Source organism: Procambarus clarkii, chromosome 18, assembly GCF_040958095.1.
Source record: "Procambarus clarkii isolate CNS0578487 chromosome 18, FALCON_Pclarkii_2.0, whole genome shotgun sequence".
Classification (NCBI taxonomy): Eukaryota; Metazoa; Arthropoda; class Malacostraca; order Decapoda; family Cambaridae; genus Procambarus; species Procambarus clarkii.
In genome coordinates, this window is record NC_091167.1 from 28,001,855 (window position 1) to 28,022,201 (window position 20,347).

The 20,347-nt window shown below is 49.3% G+C and overlaps 1 protein-coding gene and 1 long non-coding RNA gene across 2 annotated transcripts in view; both read right to left on the reverse strand.

Annotated features, from left to right (window-relative positions):
• The window catches only part of LOC138365849 (WD repeat-containing protein 86-like), an 83,010-nt gene extending 63,851 nt beyond the window's left edge, over positions 1–19,159 (reverse strand). Inside the window, exons 1-4 of the mRNA XM_069326421.1 lie at positions 19,031–19,159; positions 13,836–14,059; positions 13,130–13,251; positions 12,814–12,959 (exon numbers count right to left, since the gene is read on the reverse strand). Of these exons, the coding sequence (XP_069182522.1) occupies positions 12,814–12,959; positions 13,130–13,251; positions 13,836–14,029 (462 nt within the window). The 5' untranslated portion in view covers positions 14,030–14,059; positions 19,031–19,159. The remainder of the gene's footprint in view (positions 1–12,813; positions 12,960–13,129; positions 13,252–13,835; positions 14,060–19,030) is intronic.
• Positions 204–1,614, reverse strand: LOC138365848 (uncharacterized). The gene is made up of 2 exons (XR_011229050.1): positions 1,466–1,614; positions 204–1,399 (listed from the first exon to the last, which is right to left on the reverse strand). It is a non-coding gene; the product is annotated as an uncharacterized lncRNA (long non-coding RNA).
• Positions 19,160–20,347: the final 1,188 nt, after the last annotated feature.

The following is a 20,347-nucleotide window of genomic DNA, read 5'->3' on the forward strand; positions in this document are numbered from 1 at the left end:
TCTATTTTATGAGATGTTTTCGTACGCAACATATCAGCAGATATACTTGTATATCTTGACCAGATTTCCTTCTTTTCACTCTAGCACTTAATTTCTCTCACTTAATACTCTTTTATCAATTTATCTTTTATCAACATTTGTTTGTAAACAAATTTATATTATTTATTCTTGCGGTTATATTAGTCTTTCCAATAGTCACTTAAATTCAAAGCGTTTCTAAACTCGGTTTCGACAGAGTTGTGTTTTTGTTTGACACCTTCGAGCTCTGAGTGGAGAAGTGCGTGTTCCTCATGTTTTTGTTAGAGTTGAGCTTCAACAGCGTCGCACGTGTTAATCACGTGATCTTTGTGCTCTACACCTTCCCTCTTCATTAATGCTTCTCCTTGCGAGTGATCTTCGCTCTCATCCTCACCAACAGTTTCCATATCATTACTACTGCGTTTGGAGAGTGAATGTGAAGCTTATAGTTGCTCACGAAGCTGGGCGTTCTCTGTCTCTTTGGCAGCGACGGTTTTTCTCAATCTTGCAATATTCCGGCGGAGAATTAGGTTTTCATTCGTCACCTCATTGTGCAACTCATGCTTTTCGTCTGCGATACTTCTCATGTCTTCTAAATCAACGATAAGTTTCTGGTGCTTGTTATGCAGCCTTTTGTGCTGCTTTTGCTTCTCCTCGACAATTTGTCTCATATTTTCCACATGAGCAATAAGCTCATGGTGCTCCTTGTGCAGTTGCTCGTGTTGCTTGTGTTTTTCCTCAAGCTCACCTTTAACATGGGTAAATTATTGATGGGCGTGGTCTCTCTAACTGACCATAGCAGTCAGCTCGTTCTTCCCGCGTTCATGTAACGCATAATAGTTACGATACAGATCCCTGTATTACGCCCTGAGGCCCTCTACTTAGTCTTTACATTTCCCTTCCTCCGATTGCGCTTGTAGTAAATCTTTGTACAATTTATTTGCCCTAATATTGGCAGATTCAATTTTTGCCTTGAGTGGCATGTAGATATTTTTACTCGTCTCGCGAAAGCGTGCGCAGCTGTCGAAATGCTTCTGAAGATCTTTAAGCTCTGCCTGGAGCGCACCGATGTCTTTGCTTTCATGTTCCTGCAGTGTGGTTCTACATTTTTGGAACTCCCAATAGTAATAGTCACGATCGTCTTGCAGGTCCTCCACCTTCGAGGTCATCTCCGCAGTATTGTCTCGTAGTTCCTCATACTTTTTCACCAACTTTGCATTTTCCTTCATTTTTTTCTACGTAATTATTTTCTAATTTTTTAATTTTTATTTTATTTGGTCATTTTCTGACGAAAATTTTTCTATGGTTTCGGACGATAAATTGAGATGACGTTTTGTGTCATCGTTGGATTCAGTGAGAGTCGTTAAGGCCAGTTAATGACCTGACACCTCCTGACCATGGTCCTTGTTAAGACCTGACACCTCCTTACCATGATCCCGGGCATGACCTGACACCTCCTGACCATGGTCCTTGTTAAGACCTGACACCTCCTGACCATGGTCCCGGTGAACACCTGACACCTCCTGACCATGGTCCCTGTGAACACCTGACACCTCCTGACCATGGTCCCTGTGAACACCTGACACCTCCTGACCATGGTCCTTGTTAAGACCTGACACCTCCTGACCATGGTCCCTGTGAACACCTGACACCTCCTGATCAAGGTGTCTGGGAACACCTTAGGGGTAGATCTCACACCTGGTGATCTTGGACCCGGGGTAGATCTCACATCTCCTAGCTGACCGCTGTATGTGTTAAGACCTGACACCTAGCTGGCCACGGTCCCGGTGAAGGCCTGGAGCTTCAGGGGTCTGGTCCACTGGGGCACCTGGTGCCTGGTCCTGGGAGAGAGCTGGTGCCTGGTCCTGGGAGAGAGCTGGTGCCTGGTCCTGGGAGAGAGCTGGTGCCTGGTCCTGGGAGAGTGCTGGTGCCTGGTCCTGGGAGAGTGCTGGTGCCTGGTCGTGGGAGAGAGCTGGTGCCTGGTCCTGGGAGAGTGCTGGTGCCTGGTCGTGGGAGAGAGCTGGTGCCTGGTCGTGAGAGAGAGCTGGTGCCTGGTCGTGGGAGAGTGCTGGTGCCTGGTCCTCGGAGAGAGCTGGTGCCTGGTCGTGGGAGAGAGCTAGTGCCTGGGAGAGTCCTGGTGTCTGGTCGTGGTAGAGAGCTGGTGCCTGGTCGTGGTAGAGAGCTAGTGCCTGGGAGAGTCCTGGTGCCTGGTCCTGGGAGAGTCCTGGTGCCTGGTCGTGGGAGAGTCCTGGTGCCTGGTCCTGGGAGAAACCTGGCTAACCTGAACCACACAACACCAAGAGAATCTTTACAGACCAAATTATACTTTTCATTTGCATAATTATTAAATAAATTGTATAATTTTGTTTTACTATTGATAATCAGTTCATTACTGCTGTTGATTTTGTCGTGAAAGTGGGATGATGCATCATAATGACCCCAGGTGATAAACACATCAGGTGTGTAGCAGGTGATAAACACATCAGGTGTGTATCAGGGAATAAACACACCAGGTGTGTAGCAGGTGATAAACACACCAGGTGTGTAGCAGGTGATAAACACACCAGGTGTGTAGCAGGTGATAAACACACCAGGTGTGTAGCAGGTGATAAACACACCAGGTGTGTAGCAGGTGATAAACACACCAGGTGTGTAGCAGGTGATAAATACACCAGGTGTGTAGCAGGTGATAAACACACCAGGTGTGTAGCAGGGAATAAACACACCAGGTGTGTAGCAGGTGATAAACACACCAGGTGTGTAACAGGGAATAAACACACCAGGTGTGTAGCAGGTGATAAACACACCCGGTGTGTACCTGGGGGTACACACATCAGGTGTGTACCTGGGGATAAAAGTACACCAGGTGTGTACCTGGGGATAATAGTACACCCGGTGTGTACCTGGGGATAATAGTACACCAGGTGTGTACCTGGGGATAAACCTACACCAGGTGTGTACCTTGAGATAAACTTACACCAGGTGTGCACCTGGGGATAAAGTTACACCAGGTGTGCACCTTGGGATAAACTTACACAAGGTGTGCACCTGGGGATAAACTTACACTAGGTGTGTACCTGGGAATAAACTTACACCAGGTGTGCACCTGGGGATAAACTTACACCAGGTGTGCACCTGGGGATAAACTTACTCCAGGTGTGCACCTGGGGATAAACTTACACTAGGAGTGCACCTGGGGGATAAACTTACAACAGGTGTGCACCTGTGGGATAAACTTACACCAGGTGTGCACCTGGGGGATAAACTTACACCAGGTGTGCACCTGGGGGATAAACTTACACTGAGTGTGCACCTGGGGATAAACTTACACCAGGTGTCCACCTGGGGGATAAACTTACACCAGGTGTGAACCTGGAGATAAAAGTACACCAGGTGTGTACCTGGGGGTAAAAGTACACCAGGTGTGTACCTGGGGATAAAAGTACACCAGGTGTGTACCTGGGGATAAAAGTACACCAGGTGTGTACCTGGGGATAAAAGTACACCAGGTGTGTACCTGGGGCTAAACTTACACCAGGTGTGCACCTGGGGATAAATTTACACCAGGTGTGCACCTGGGGATAAACTTACACCAGGTGTGTACCTGGGAATAAACTTACACCAGGTGTGCACCTTGGGATAAACTTACACCAGGTGTGCACCTGGGGATAAACTTACAGCAGGTGTGCACCTGGGGATAAACTTACACTAGGAGTGCACCTGGGGGATAAACTTACAACAGGTGTGCACCTGTGGGATAAACTAACACCAGGTGTGCACCTGGTGGATAAACTTACACCAGGTGTGCACCTGGAGGATAAACTTACACCAGGTGTGCACCTGGGGGATAAACTTACACCAGGTGTGCACCTGGGGATAAACTTACACCAGGTGTGCACCTGGGGGATAAACTTACACCAGGTGTGAACCTGGGGATAAAAGTACACCAGGTGTGTACCTGGGGGTATAAGTACACCAGGTGTGTACTTGGGGATAAAAGTACACCAGGTGTGTACCTGGGGATAAAAGTACACCAGGTGTGTACCTGGGGATAAAGGTACACCAGGTGTGTACCTGGGGACAAAAGTACACCAGGTGTGCACCTTGGGATAAAAGTACACCAGGTGTGCACCTTGGGATAAAAGTACACCAGCTGTGTACCTGGGGATAAAAGTACACCAGGTGTGCACCTTGGGATAAAAGTACACCAGGTGTGCACCTGGGGATAAAAGTACACCAGCTGTGCACCTTGGGATAAAAGTACACCAGGTGTGCATCTTGGGATAAAAGTACACCAGGTGTGCACCTGGAGATAAAAGTTCACCAGGTGTGTACCTGGGGATAAAAGTACACCAGGTGTGTACCTGGGGATAAAAGTACACCAGGTGTGCACCTTGGGATAAAAGTACACCAGGTGTGCACCTTGGGATAAAAGTACACCAGGTGTGCACCTGGGGATAAAAGTACACCAGGTGTGCACCTGGGGATAAAAGTACTCAGGAGACAACTCCATAGTCTCCTGACACTGATGGATGCCTATTACTATTACTATTACTACTATTACCACCATTTTCTCTTAATTGCCTCTTTCCTTCACAATAATATTGCTTCAAATGAAAAAAGTATCTCTGTGAAGGAAAAAAAAATAAGCAGAAGAGAAATATAGTAAAGTTAAGATGCAGAAGCTGAACGTGGTCGTGCCACGCACAACGGGGGAGGTCATGCCACGCACAACGGGGGAGGTCGTGCCACGCACAACGGGGGAGGTCGTGCCACGCACAACGGGGGAGGTCATGCCACGCACAACGGGGGAGGTCGTGCCACGCACAACGGGGGAGGTCGTGCCACGCACAACGGGGGAGGTCGTGCCACGCACAACGGGGGAGGTCGTGCCACGCACAACGGGGGAGGTCGTGCCACGCACAACGGGGGAGGTCGTGCCACGCACAACGAAGGAGGTCATGCCACGCACAACGGAGGAGGTCGTGCCACGCACAACGGGGGAGGTCGTGCCACGCACAACGGGGGAGGTCGTGCCACGCACAACGGGGGAGGTCGTGCCACGCACAACGGGGGAGGTCGTGCCACGCACAACGAAGGAGGTCGTGCCACGCACAACGGGGGAGGTCGTGCCACGCACAACGGGGGAGGTCGTGCCACGCACAACGAAGGAGGTCGTGCCACGCACAACGGGGGAAGTCGTGCCACGCACAACGGGGGAGGTCGTGCCACGCACAACGGGGGAGGTCATGCCACGCACAACGGGGGAGGTCGTGCCACGCACAACGGGGGAGGTCGTGCCACGCACAACGGGGGAGGTCGTGCCACGCACAACGAAGGAGGTCATGCCACGCACAACGGAGGAGGTCGTGCCACGCACAACGGGGGAGGTCGTGCCACGCACAACGGGGGAGGTCGTGCCACGCACAACGGGGGAGGTCGTGCCACGCACAACGGGGGAGGTCGTGCCACGCACAACGAAGGAGGTCGTGCCACGCACAACGGGGGAGGTCGTGCCACGCACAACGGGGGAGGTCGTGCCACGCACAACGAAGGAGGTCGTGCCACGCACAACGGGGGAGGTCGTGCCACGCACAACGAAGGAGGTCGTGCCACGCACAACGGGGGAGGTCATGCCACGCACAACGGGGGAGGTCGTGCCACGCACAACGGGGGAGGTCGTGCCACGCACAACGAAGGAGGTCGTGCCACGCACAACGGGGGAGGTCGTGCCACGCACAACGGGGGAGGTCGTGCCACGCACAACGGGGGAGGTCGTGCCACGCACAACGGGGGAGGTCGTGCCACGCACAACGGGGAGGTCGTGCCACGCACAACGGGGGGGGTCGTGCCACGCACAACGGGGGGGTCGTGCCACGCACAATGGGGGGGGTCGTGCCACGCACAACGGGGGGTCGTGCCACGTACAACGAAGGGGTCGTGCCACGCACAACGGGGGGTCGTGCCACGCACAACGGGGAGGTCGTGCCACGCACAACGGAGGTCGTGCCACGCACAACGGGGAAATCGTGCCACGCACAACGGGGAGGTCGTGCCACGCACAACGGGGAGGTCGTGCCACGCACAACGGGGAGGTCGTGCCACGCACAACGGGGGGGTCGTGCCACGCACAACGAAGGGGTCGTGCCACGCACAACGGGAAGGTCGTGCCACGCACAACGGGGAGGTCGTGCCACGCACAACGGGGGGGTCGTGCCACGCACAACGAGGAGGTCGTGCCACGCACAACGGGGAGGTCGTGCCACGCACAACGGGGAGGTCGTGCCACGCACAACAGGGGGGTCATGCCACGCACAACGGGGGGTCGTGCCACGCACAACGGGGGGGGTCATGCCACGCACAACGGGGAGGTCGTCCCAAGCACAACGGGGAGGTCGTGCCACGCACAACGGGGAGGTCGTGCCACGCACAACGTGGGGGGTCATGCCACGCACAACGGAGGATCGTGCCACACACAACGGGGAGGTCGTGCCACGCACAACGTGGGGGGTCATGCCACGCACAACGGAGGGTCGTGCCACGCACAACGGGGGGGTCATGCCACGCACAACGGGGAGGTCGTGCCACGCACAACGGGGAGGTCGTGCCACGCACAACGGGGAGGTCGTGCCACGCACAACGGGGAGGTCGTGCCACACACAACGGGGAGGTCGTGTCACGCACAACGTGCCAAATATAATCATTTAAATAGTCTAAACAAGGCAATTCCAGTTATAATTAATAACATCGTTTTAGGATAATATTCGTTAGCGGGTGACGATTGTGGTTTTCTCGATGCTGCAGATTTAATTTTTGCTTCGATGAACTACAATTTTTGTTGAGACTCTTTGAGAGTTGCTGTGAGTCTAGCTGTCTCTTGCTGACCCCGCTCCGTAATGTGAACCTTGTGTTACTGACACGCGTCTTCAAGCTTCAGACATTGTTCACCAATAGTCTCTAACAACCTGATGTCCTTTTTAAGCGCTTCCATTTCTTCTTGTTTCCGTTCATTATCGAGTTAACAGGCAAGTGTTCGTGTCTGAATTGCACTTAAGGTGACCTCGGCCTGGTGAAGTGATTGTCTCACGTGCCTCAGCTCTGAATTAAGAAGTCCCTCTTCTATTTTATGAGATGTTTTCGTACGCAACATATCAGCAGATATACTTGTATATCTTGACCAGATTTCCTTCTTTTCACTCTAGCACTTAATTTCTCTCACTTAATACTCTTTTATCAATTTATCTTTTATCAACATTTGTTTGTAAACAAATTTATATTATTTATTCTTGCGGTTATATTAGTCTTTCCAATAGTCACTTAAATTCAAAGCGTTTCTAAACTCGGTTTCGACAGAGTTGTGTTTTTGTTTGACACCTTCGAGCTCTGAGTGGAGAAGTGCGTGTTCCTCATGTTTTTGTTAGAGTTGAGCTTCAACAGCGTCGCACGTGTTAATCACGTGATCTTTGTGCTCTACACCTTCCCTCTTCATTAATGCTTCTCCTTGCGAGTGATCTTCGCTCTCATCCTCACCAACAGTTTCCATATCATTACTACTGCGTTTGGAGAGTGAATGTGAAGCTTATAGTTGCTCACGAAGCTGGGCGTTCTCTGTCTCTTTGGCAGCGACGGTTTTTCTCAATCTTGCAATATTCCGGCGGAGAATTAGGTTTTCATTCGTCACCTCATTGTGCAACTCATGCTTTTCGTCTGCGATACTTCTCATGTCTTCTAAATCAACGATAAGTTTCTGGTGCTTGTTATGCAGCCTTTTGTGCTGCTTTTGCTTCTCCTCGACAATTTGTCTCATATTTTCCACATGAGCAATAAGCTCATGGTGCTCCTTGTGCAGTTGCTCGTGTTGCTTGTGTTTTTCCTCAAGCTCACCTTTAACATGGGTAAATTATTGATGGGCGTGGTCTCTCTAACTGACCATAGCAGTCAGCTCGTTCTTCCCGCGTTCATGTAACGCATAATAGTTACGATACAGATCCCTGTATTACGCCCTGAGGCCCTCTACTTAGTCTTTACATTTCCCTTCCTCCGATTGCGCTTGTAGTAAATCTTTGTACAATTTATTTGCCCTAATATTGGCAGATTCAATTTTTGCCTTGAGTGGCATGTAGATATTTTTACTCGTCTCGCGAAAGCGTGCGCAGCTGTCGAAATGCTTCTGAAGGTCTTTAAGCTCTGCCTGGAGCGCACCGATGTCTTTGCTTTCATGTTCCTGCAGTGTGGTTCTACATTTTTGGAACTCCCAATAGTAATAGTCACGATCGTCTTGCAGGTCCTCCACCTTCGAGGTCATCTCCGCAGTATTGTCTCGTAGTTCCTCATACTTTTTCACCAACTTTGCATTTTCCTTCATTTTTTTCTACGTAATTATTTTCTAATTTTTTAATTTTTATTTTATTTGGTCATTTTCTGACGAAAATTTTTCTATGGTTTCGGACGATAAATTGAGATGACGTTTTGTGTCATCGTTGGATTCAGTGAGAGTCGTTAAGGCCAGTTAATGACCTGACACCTCCTGACCATGGTCCTTGTTAAGACCTGACACCTCCTGACCATGGTCCCGGGCATGACCTGACACCTCCTGACCATGGTCCTTGTTAAGACCTGACACCTCCTGACCATGGTCCCGGTGAACACCTGACACCTCCTGACCATGGTCCTTGTTAAGACCTGACACCTCCTGACCATGGTCCTTGTTAAGACCTGACACCTCCTGACCATGGTCCTTGTTAAGACCTGACACCTCCTGACCATGGTCCCGGTGAACACCTGACACCTCCTGACCATGGTCCTTGTTAAGACCTGACACCTCCTGACCATGGTCCTTGTTAAGACCTGACACCTCCTGACCATGGTCCCGGTGAACACCTGACACCTCCTGACCATGGTCCCTGTGAACACCTGACACCTCCTGACCATGGTCCCTGTGAAGACCTGACACCTCCTGACCATGGTCCCTGTGAACACCTGACACCTCCTGACCATGGTCCCTGTGAACACCTGACACCTCCTGACCATGGTCCCTGTGAACACCTGACACCTCCTGACCATGGTCCCTGTGAACACCTGACACCTCCTGATCAAGGTGTCTGGGAACACCTTATGGGTAGATCTCACACCTGGTGATCTTGGACCCGGGGTAGATCTCACATCTCCTAGCTGACCGCTGTATGTGTTAAGACCTGACACCTAGCTGGCCACGGTCCCGGTGAAGGCCTGGAGCTTCAGGGGTCTGGTCCACTGGGGCACCTGGTGCCTGGTCCTGGGAGAGAGCTGGTGCCTGGTCCTGGGAGAGAGCTGGTGCCTGGTCCTGGGAGAGAGCTGGTGCCTGGTCCTGGGAGAGTGCTGGTGCCTGGTCCTGGGAGAGAGCTGGTGCCTGGTCGTGGGAGAGAGCTGGTGCCTGGTCCTGGGAGAGTGCTGGTGCCTGGTCCTGGGAGAGAGCTGGTGCCTGGTCGTGGGAGAGAGCTGGTGCCTGGTCGTGGGAGAGAGCTGGTGCCTGGTCGTGGTAGAGAGCTAGTGCCTGGGAGAGTCCTGGTGCCTGGTCCTGGGAGAAACCTGGCTAACCTGAACCACACAACACCAAGAGAATCTTTACAGACCAAATTATACTTTTCATTTGCATAATTATTAAATAAATTGTATAATTTTGTTTTACTATTGATAATCAGTTCATTACTGCTGTTGATTTTGTCGTGAAAGTGGGATGATGCATCATAATGACCCCAGGTGATAAACACATCAGGTGTGTAGCAGGTGATAAACACATCAGGTGTGTATCAGGGAATAAACATACCAGGTGTGTAGCAGGTGATAAACACACCAGGTGTGTAGCAGGTGATATACACACCAGGTGTGTAGCAGGTGATAAACACACCAGGTGTGTAGCAGGTGATAAACACACCAGGTGTGTAGCAGGTGATAAACACACCAGGTGTGTAGCAGGTGATAAACACACCAGGTGTGTAGCAGGTGATAAACACACCAGGTGTGTAGCAGGTGATAAACACACCAGGTGTGTAGCAGGTGATAAACACACCAGGTGTGTAGCAGGTTATAAACACACCAGGTGTGTAGCAGGTGATAAACACACCAGGTGTGTAGCAGGTGATATACACACCAGGTGTGTAGCAGGTGATAAACACACCAGGTGTGTAGCAGGTGATAAACACACCAGGTGTGTAGCAGGTGATAAACACACCAGGTGTGTAGCAGGTGATAAACACCAGGTGTGTAGCAGGGAATAAACACACCAGGTGTGTAACAGGTGATAAACACACCAGGTGTGTAGCAGGTGATAAACACACCAGGTGTGTAGCAGGTGATAAACACACCAGGTGTGTAGCAGGGAATAAACACACCAGGTGTGTAGCAGGTGATAAACACACCAGGTGTGTAGCAGGGAATAAACACACCAGGTGTGTAGCAGGTGATAAACACACCAGGTGTGTAGCAGGGAATAAACACACCAGGTGTGTAGCAGGTGATAAACACACCAGGTGTGTAGCAGTTGATAAACACACCAGGTGTGTAGCAGGTGATAAACACACCAGGTGTGTAGCAGGTGATAAACACACCAGGTGTGTAGCAGGGAATAAACACACCAGGTGTGTAGCAGGTGATAAACACACCAGGTGTGTAGCAGGGAATAAACACACCAGGTGTGTAACAGGTGATAAACACACCAGGTGTGTAGCAGGTGATAAACACACCAGGTGTGTAGCAGGGAATAAACACACCAGGTGTGTAGCAGGTGATAAACACACCAGGTGTGTAGCAGGGAATAAACACACCAGGTGTGTAGCAGGGAATAAACACACCAGGTGTGTAGCAGGTGATAAACACACCAGGTGTGTAGCAGGGAATAAACACACCAGGTGTGTAGCAGGTGATAAACACACCAGGTGTGTAGCAGGGAATAAACACACCAGGTGTGTAGCAGGGAATAAACACACCAGGTGTGTAGCAGGTGATAAACACACCAGGTGTGTAGCAGGGAATAAACACACCAGGTGTGTAGCAGGTGATAAACACACCAGGTGTGTAGCAGGGAATAAACACACCAGGTGTGTAGCAGGTGATAAACACACCAGGTGTGTAGCAGGGAATAAACACACCAGGTGTGTAGCAGGTGATAAACACACCAGGTGTGTAGCAGGGAATAAACACACCAGGTGTGTAGCAGGTGATAAACACACCAGGTGTGTAGCAGGGAATAAACACACCAGGTGTGTAGCAGGTGATAAACACACCAGGTGTGTAGCAGGGAATAAACACACCAGGTGTGTAGCAGGGAATAAACACACCAGGTGTGTAGCAGGTGATAAACACACCAGGTGTGTAGCAGGGAATAAACACACCAGGTGTGTAGCAGGTGATAAACACACCAGGTGTGTAGCAGGGAATAAACACACCAGGTGTGTAGCAGGTGATAAACACACCAGGTGTGTAGCAGGGAATAAACACACCAGGTGTGTAGCAGGTGATAAACACACCAGGTGTGTAGCAGAGAATAAACACACCAGGTGTGTAGCAGGGAATAAACACACCAGGTGTGTAGCAGGGAATAAACACACCAGGTGTGTAGCAGGGGGTAATCAAATCCATTCTTTCACACCAGCCGTTCCCTGGGTCGTCAATCGGTGTGTTTCCATAGACACTGAGACCAGGTTCCTCGCTGCCGGCTTCCCCGCCACAAAAGTTGGAACAGCCGAAGGTCGACAATCTGACCAGAGCTCCACTTATGGCCAGATATATTGATCTATATGTAGTTGTACACCTCTTCCACTCTGCTAATTACTTATTTGCGTTCAGTGTTCAGTCTAGCCCCCAGGCAAACATATATAGGACGAAGAAGTAGTGAAACAAACCTATATATAAAGAATATAAACCGTTTACTATAATTAAGAGTATAAAGCTTGGTGAGGATGTGTGGCCTGTCAGACCACCCGCACGGTCGTGTGGACGGTCGTGGCACGACTATCCTCCCCGGCTGTGCGTGGCACCTCCCTGGCACTATTGTGGCGGACCAATTGGCGGTCACGATCGTACTGGGATCCCACTTTTCGACTGTTAGCTCCGGTTCTCATCTTCGTCCATCTTTCATGAATCGTAAGCCCATTCTTGAATCTTATCCCTTAGATTTTCGCACTCATGTCTCATCAACAAACCCAGGCTCTGCGCCCTGGAGAGGCCACTCCAGACCGACAACCAGAGCCCAACTCCATAGTCTCAGGACACTATGGATGGCTACTTTGCTACCCAAGACCACGTACTAAATAGTATGTTATACTGTACTGACACACTACTTTTCTCGGTGAGCGCGAGTGAGCAGAGAGAAGAAAAGGTTGGGAGGCGCAGGGGACACGAGAGACGGGGGAGCAGGAGGGACAGGCACAGGTGACAGGGATGTTGAGCGAGGAGGGGGAGGGGGGTGGGACGGGGGAGACTCAGTATACTTCAGTATTGTTGATGGAACGAAAATGAGTTAAACAAAGTCACAGTAATGCGGCTTGAAGAAATAAAGTTACTAAGCACTACGAGTTAAAATCGGCGGACAAAACGAGGCGAGTCACGGTCAGGTCTGTAAAGCACCTCACCGCTTTAAAAAGCAGACCTATAAACGCTTTATAATGACGCTATACAAAGCACCACTGTTCTCCTTTAAAACGAGTACTTACACCGCTTCTGTAAGTGCATGCTTGCCTCCATAATAATTGATTGACAAATTGGTTTAAGACCTGGGGAAACAGAGGTATAAGAGAGGTCCAACGGCCGTGTCATTACCTTGAAGGTCCGGATGCAAGCCTTCTCCTCCTCGCCCTCCCGAAGGTCATCAGTGTCAAAGAGCCAGACCTTGGCAGTGGTGTCCTTGGAGCTGCTGATGACGTATTGTCCTGTACAGATGACCCGCATCACCTGCGACGCGTGCCCTGTCAGGAAGGAACACAGGTGAAGGTCTGTGGTGTGGCCTGCAAGGAACACAGAAGGAGAACGCAAGGTGTCATGGGCCACCTTGAGATGTGGCCACGTCACCTTGAGATGTGGCCACGTCACCTTGAGAGGTGGCCACGACACCTTGAGACGTGGCCACGCCACCTACCTGTATAGGTGAATTCACACTCGCAGGAAGTCATGTCCCATCGCTTGACGGTGCCGTCGCTGGAGCCCGTGACGACGCATGTGTCGAAGACGTGCACACACGTGACGTAGCCCGTGTGGCCCCTGGCAGGATAACAGGTGTTCTTCAGTACATCAGTATATCAGGGGGGGGGGGGTGATCTTTCCTAGTCCAGTATATCAGGGGCGATCTTCAGTCATCTCGTATGTCAGGGACGTTCATCAGTAGTCTAGTATGTCAGTATTCAGGATTAAACACAAACATTTACCAATGTCCAGACACTGTAAATATTGGGCAGAAGGAAAACACACTCAGAGCCAGCCACGCCAGCAGTAACAAGGCGGTCTGGTTAGCCCACTGTAATTCGACACAAAGTTCGACAGGTTGAGGTTAATGCTGAAATGTGTCTGGTTGTTGCCATTCAGATCTCGTTGCGAGATCTGAATGGCAAAATGAGATCAGGGTGTCTTGATTGGTAGTTACATGTTTAGAGACATACAAATCATCGCATAAATAATAGAAATAAAGTAAATAGGACACATGAGGACTCCCAGACACTCACCCGAGGAGGTGAGTGTCTACGCCTTCCAGACACTCACCCGAGGAGGTGAGTGTCTACGCCTTCCAGACACTCACCTGAGGACCCCCTCCCCCCCAGACACTCACCTGAGAACCCCCAGACACTCACCTGAGGACCCCCAGACACTCAGATCCGGTGGCATCTTTGGTGGCCCAGAGACGGGCGGTCTTGTCGTCGGAGCCGGTGACGAGGATGGACTCGTCGTCGGCGAGGCAGATGTAGTTGATGGAGTCTGAGTGGTCAGTGAGTGTCTCCTGGAGGTAGCCCCCGGGGTCACTCTGCTTGCTCTTGCTGCTCCCCATCCTCCTCCTCCTGCTCTCTTACTGCATCCTCTGTAAGGGACGAGCTCTCATCACACCAGCTTCATACCGCACACATCTCACACTCACACTCACTCACACAAACGTACGTGTGTGTGTGTGTGTGTGTGTGTGTGTGTGTGTGTGTGTGTGTGTGTGTGTGTGTGTGTGTGTGTGTGTGTGTGTGTGTGTGTGTGTGTACTCACCTAGTTGTGTTTGGGGGGTTGAGCTCTGGCTCTTTGGTCCCGCCTCTCAACCGTCAATCAACAGCTGTACAGATTCCTGAGCCTATTGGGCTCTATCATATCTACACTGTGTGTGTGTGTGTGTGTGTGTGTGTGTGTGTGTGTGTGTGTGTGTGTGTGTGTGTGTGTGTGTGTGTGTGTGTGTACTCACCTAATTGTACTCACCTAATTGTGCTTGCGGGGGTTGAGCTCTGGCTCTTTGGTCCCGCCTCTCAACCGTCAATCAACAGGTGTACAGATTCCTGAGCCTACTGGGCTCTATCATATCTACATTTGAAACTGTGTATGGAGTCAGCCTCCACCACATCATTTCCTAATGCATTCCATTTACTAACTACTCTGACACTGAAAAAGTTCTTTCTAACGTCTCTGTGGCTCATTTGGGTACTCAGCTTCCACCTGTGTCCCCTTGTTCGCGTCCCACCAGTGTTGAATAGTTCATCCTTGTTTACCCGGTCGATTCCCCTGAGGATTTTGTAGGTTGTGATCATGTCCCCCCTTACTCTTCTGTCTTCCAGTGTCGTAAGGTGCATTTCCCGCAGCCTTTCCTCATAACTCATGCCTCTTAGTTCTGGGACTAGGCTAGTAGCATACCTTTGGACTTTTTCCAGCTTCGTCTTGTGCTTGACAAGGTACGGGCTCCATGCTGGGGCCGCATACTCCAGGATTGGTCTTACATATGTGGTGTACAAGATTCTGAATGATTCCTTACACAGGTTCCTGAACGCCGTTCTGATGTTAGCCAGCCTCGCATATGCCGCAGACGTTATTCTCTTTATGTGGGCTTCAGGAGACAGGTTTGGTGTGATATCAACTCCTAGATCTTTCTCTCTGTCTGTTTCATTAAGTACTTCATCTCCTATTCTGTATCCTGTGCCTGGCCTCCTGTTTCCACTGCCTAGTTTCATTACTTTGTATTTACTCGGGTTGAACTTCAACAGCCATTTGTTGGACCATTCACTCAGTCTATCCAGGTCATCTTGTAGCCTCCTACTATCATCCTCTGTTTCAATCCTCCTCATAATTTTGCATCGTCGGCAAACATTGAGCAAACATTGTGTGTGTGTGTGTGTGTGTGTGTGTGTGTGTGTGTGTGTGTGTGTGTGTGTGTGTGTGTGTGTGTGTATGTGTGTGTGTGTGTGTGTGTGTGTGTGTGTGTGTGTGTGTGTGTGTGTGTGTGTGTGTGTGTGTGTGTGTGTACTCACCTAGTTGCATTCACCTAGTTGTGCTTGCGGGGGTTGAGCTCTGGCTCTTTGGTCTCGCCTCTCAACCGCCAATCAACAGGTGTACAGGTTCCTGAGCCTATTGGGCTCTGTCATATCTACACTTGAAGGATCGAGCGTTGCTCTTGGATCCCGCCTTTCTAGCCACCGGTTGGTTAAAGTAATGACTCCTGTCCTACTTCTCTATCGTACCTAGTTTTAAAGCTATGAATAGTTTTTGTTTCCACAATGTGTTCCTTTAGTTCATGCCATTTTCCCACAATTCTTACGCTAAAAGAAAACTTTCTAACATCTCTGACTCTTCTGGATTTCCAGCTTCCACCCGTGTCCCCTTGTTCTGTTGGTATTCCCTGTGAACATTTCGTCTATTTCCACTCTGTCAATCCCCTTAAGTATTTTGTATGCTGCTATCATATCTCCCCGCTCCCTCATTTTTTCTACTGTCGTTAGGTTCAGTTCCTTCAGTCGCTCTTCATATCCCATCCCATGCAACTCCGGGACTAGCCTCGTCGTAAATTTCTGAACCTTTTCCAGTTTCTTTATGTGTTTCTTCAGGTGGGGGCTCTATGATGGGGCTGCATACTCTATGACTGGTCTAACGTAGGAAGTGTAAAGCGCTCTAAATGCCTCCTTACTTAGGTTTCTGAATGACGTTCTAACTTTTACTGGCATAGAATACGCTGCCGTTATCCAATTTATATGTGCCTCAGGAGTTAGACTGGGTGTTACGTTCACGCCCTGGTGCCAGATTCACGAAGCAGTTACGTAACTACTTACGAACGTGTACATCTTTCCTCAATCTTTGACGGCTTTGGTTACATTTATTAAACAGTTTACAAGCATGAAAACTTGCCAATCAACTGTTGATATTGTTATAAACAGCCTCCTGGTGCTTCGGAGCTCATTAACTGTTTAATAATTGTAAACAAAGCCGCCAAAGATTGAGAAAAAATGTACAGGTTCGTAAGTGCTTGCGTAACTGCTTCGTGAATCTGGCCCCAGGTCTCTTCCTCAAATCGTCACAGGAAGATAGTTCCCCTTCATTGTGTACTGACCCTTTGGTCTCCTGTCACCTAGTCCCATTTAACTTTACTTTACACTTGTCCGTGTTGAACTCCGGTAGCGACTGTGTGTGCGTGCGTGCGTGCGTGCGTGCGTGAGGTGATCAATGTCGCTGTAGCAGCAGTGGTTCGTATCTACAACACGGCCGGCGGCCACTCTCTTAACCCACATCAGTTCTCTAAAGTAATGTACAGCTGCTGTGTACCTAGTTGTGCTTGCGGGGGTTGAGCTCTGGCTCTTTTTATTTATGTATTTATACAAGAGTTGTTACATTCTTGTTCAGCCACTAGTACGCGTAGCGTTTCGGGCAGGTCCTTAATCCTATGTTTTCCTGGGATACGCCTCCGCGAAAAATGGTTTAATAACCAGGCGCCAGATTCACGAAAACACTTACGGCAGCACTTACGAACCTGTACATCTTTTCTCAATCTTTGGCGGCTTTGTTTCCAATTATTAAACAGTTTACAAACATGAAAACTTGCCAATCAACTGTTGTTATTGTTATAAAGAGCCTCCTGGTGCTTCGGAGCTCATTAACTGTTTAATTATTGAAAACAAAGCCGCCAAAGATTGAGAAAAGATGTACAGGTTCGTAAATGCTGCCGTAAGTGTTTTCGTGAATCTGGCCCCTGGTACCCATTTTACTGTTGGGTAAACAGAGGCTACAGTTAAGGATTTGCTCCCGTGTAACAAACTAGGTTGTTGTAGGAATTATCCAGTATGTTCTCTCTCAGACATGGGAGTGTGGGAAGTTGGGGTAACGTGTAGTGACCGGATACGGGAACACGGGGCATCTCCTGGGAATTGGCGGTTGAAATACAAAATGGCTGGTACCTTTGTCTCAGAGTAACGTATAAGGAATTATTTTACAGAATTCGGTAATTTAGAGAAATTAGTCTTCATTCAAATTGTATTCAATAGCATTCCTGTTTATAGTATCAAGAGTATCCTAAATTGTCAGAATAATGAGTAAGTCACCATTAGTGACGTCACTAGCGGGACTAGTCTCTGCCGCGGAACCATTTGGGCGACCTTAGGTCACAAGGGTCACCAAAGCTCTATATTTTTGGTATTTCTCAAAGGTCAAATAGCCATTTTGTAATGGGAAATAGCTGTTCCCTAAGATGCCTGTGTAATTACCTTCAGTAAAAGAAACCAACCAGCTGGGTCGTTCAGTACAACAGAGATTAGTTGTTCTACTTAAACCTCTCTCCTCGGATCATCTTCCGCGTTTTGTATACGGTATGCCGTATGCCAGTCTAGCAACCAGGGGCCAGATTCACGAAAGAACTTACGCAAACACTTACGAACGTGTACATCTTTCCTCAATCTTTGACGGCTTTGGTTACATTTATTAAACAGTTTACAAGCATGAAAACTTCCCATTCAACTGTTGTCATTGTTCTAAACAGCCTCCTGGGGCTTCGGAGCTCATTAACTGTTTAATAATTGTAAACAAAGCCGCCAAAGATTGAGAAAAGATGTACAGGTTCGTAAGTGTTTGCGTAAGTGCTTTCGTGAATCTGGCCCCTGGAGGCCTGGTCGACGACCGGGCCGCGGGGACGCTAAGCCCCGGAAGCACCTCAAGGTGCCCTCTATGGTGCACTGCAAGCAGGCGGATAGTTTAACAAGATAGTCCCTACCTGCGGTCGAGGGGGGGGGGGCGGGGGTGTCAGTCCGGTCACCCATTCAGTTACTGGTCACACCCAACACTGATGTGATTGACGTAGCGACGTCAACGTTATCCACTGTGAACGTTATAGACTATGCTGACGATTCTGGTGTGTGGTTTGGTCTACGTTACAGACTATATTGTCTTCTGGACCAGGTTTTTGGCCTGCAGTTTACACCTATTGTATGTAAACCGCCGGGTGTACCCAACGTGGTACAGGTCCACACCGCATCTTCACGCACGCGCACACACATAAACGCATTTTAAATGTAGATATGATAAGAGCCCGGTAGGCCCAGGAATTTGTACACCAGTTGATTGACAGTTGAGAGGCGGGACCAGAGAGCCAAAGCTCAACCCCCGCAAACACAACTAGATGAGTATACGTTGCTAGCTTTGTGTTTTAGTACCACAGCTCCGTCGTTCAGTACCACAGCTCCGTCGTTCAGTACCACAGCTCCGTCGTTCAGTACCACAGCTCCGTCGTTCAGTACCACAGCTCCGTCGTTCAGTACCACAGCTCCGTCGTTCAGTACCACAGCTCCGTCGTTCAGTACCACAGCTCCGTCGTTCAGTACCACAGCTCCGTCGTTCAGTACCACAGCTCCGTCGTTCAGTACCACAGCTCCGTCGTTCACTACCACAGCTCCGTCGTTCAGTACTACAATACTCTACTTTCCCCAGCTTGACGACATTAAACACTTGCGAGGGTTACAAGACTGACAGACGCGATGATGCGATACGTCCCTTCTTTGATTCACAAGAACAGTAAGGAAAACTTGGGGAGAATTGTTGTGTTTACCTTTGGTGAGGCGAGTGTGAGGTGAGAGCAGCTCCGAGGGTGGTGACTGTGTGAGTGTGTTACCATGACCGCCTACACTGTTGTGGTCACGCCTCCCATCACTACAGTCAACCTCAACTTTATATTTTCATGGTCTGGGGCTGTTGGTTTCACTCCATTTAAAATAGTTTGTTTATTATCCTGTAATCAAAAATATAATTTTAACTCGAGAGAAACCGACAGTCTAGACCAAGAATTGGACTTCATTATTTACTACGAAACAAAAAGGACTGGTGATTTAATACTCAGTCCCAATACACAATACAATCCTCTGCCAAAAAGCCAAGGTGGTATACCAGTTTACACGTCCTATGAAGGATGTTACCATCGGTCTACTTCTACTGGTATATCCACCACAAGGCTTTCCAGAAGACTGGCCTCCCGCCACATCCAGCTGGTGCCTCCAGAAACCATATCCCAGGTGAACACGACATCACACTCACTAGGAACATGAAAGTAGATAAAACCAAAGTCCAGGAATCTACCACTGACAAAGATGGCAAATCCTGGAAGCCATACTTATAAGAGAACAATGACCCGCCTTAAGTATACAGAATAACGACTTCACTTCCTTGCCAACACTGAGACCTAGATCTCACACCACACATCACCGGACGTCTCGATCCAGGTCTTCCCGCCCAGTGAGACTACTAGAATTTTACTGCATTATCAAATGTCTGATTGGCCCTAATTCCCCCCTTACACTATGTCTGATTGGCCTATCACCTCACTCCATACTCCTTCGACTTTTTCACATATGTATCTAAGCGAAAATTGTACTTGTATTCATAATATACGACTTACGGGCTATTCATGCCCGTGCCACCTCTTGGGTGGCTTAATCTCCATCAATCAATCAATCACTTGTATTCATAGTTTACCTGATGATGTTCCAAAGAGCAACGGAACGTTGTACAAAATAAATCCTTCAACTTTTAACTAGAGTTTCTTTACCGTGAATTTTGGTAACTTGATTGTTCTTCTTATTACTGATACTAAGAAAATAGTTAGCAGCATAGAGAGCTTGCACAATAAGATCAACATCGCCAGCAATGCGGACACATTTAACCAAATATAGTGTGTGTGTGACGAACCCCAGCGCCATCTATGTTTCGTGTACCGAGTCTGTAGACCAGTGAATGGCAGCAGAGGGGGAGGGGGGGGGAGAGATACGAAGTGACTCGGTCGACCGTAGGATGTCATCACGTTAGCGAGCTAGCAAAGGTGCTAGCGGAGCACTGGAACACGTCCCCAAGAGGTACGTGCTAGCAAAGGTGC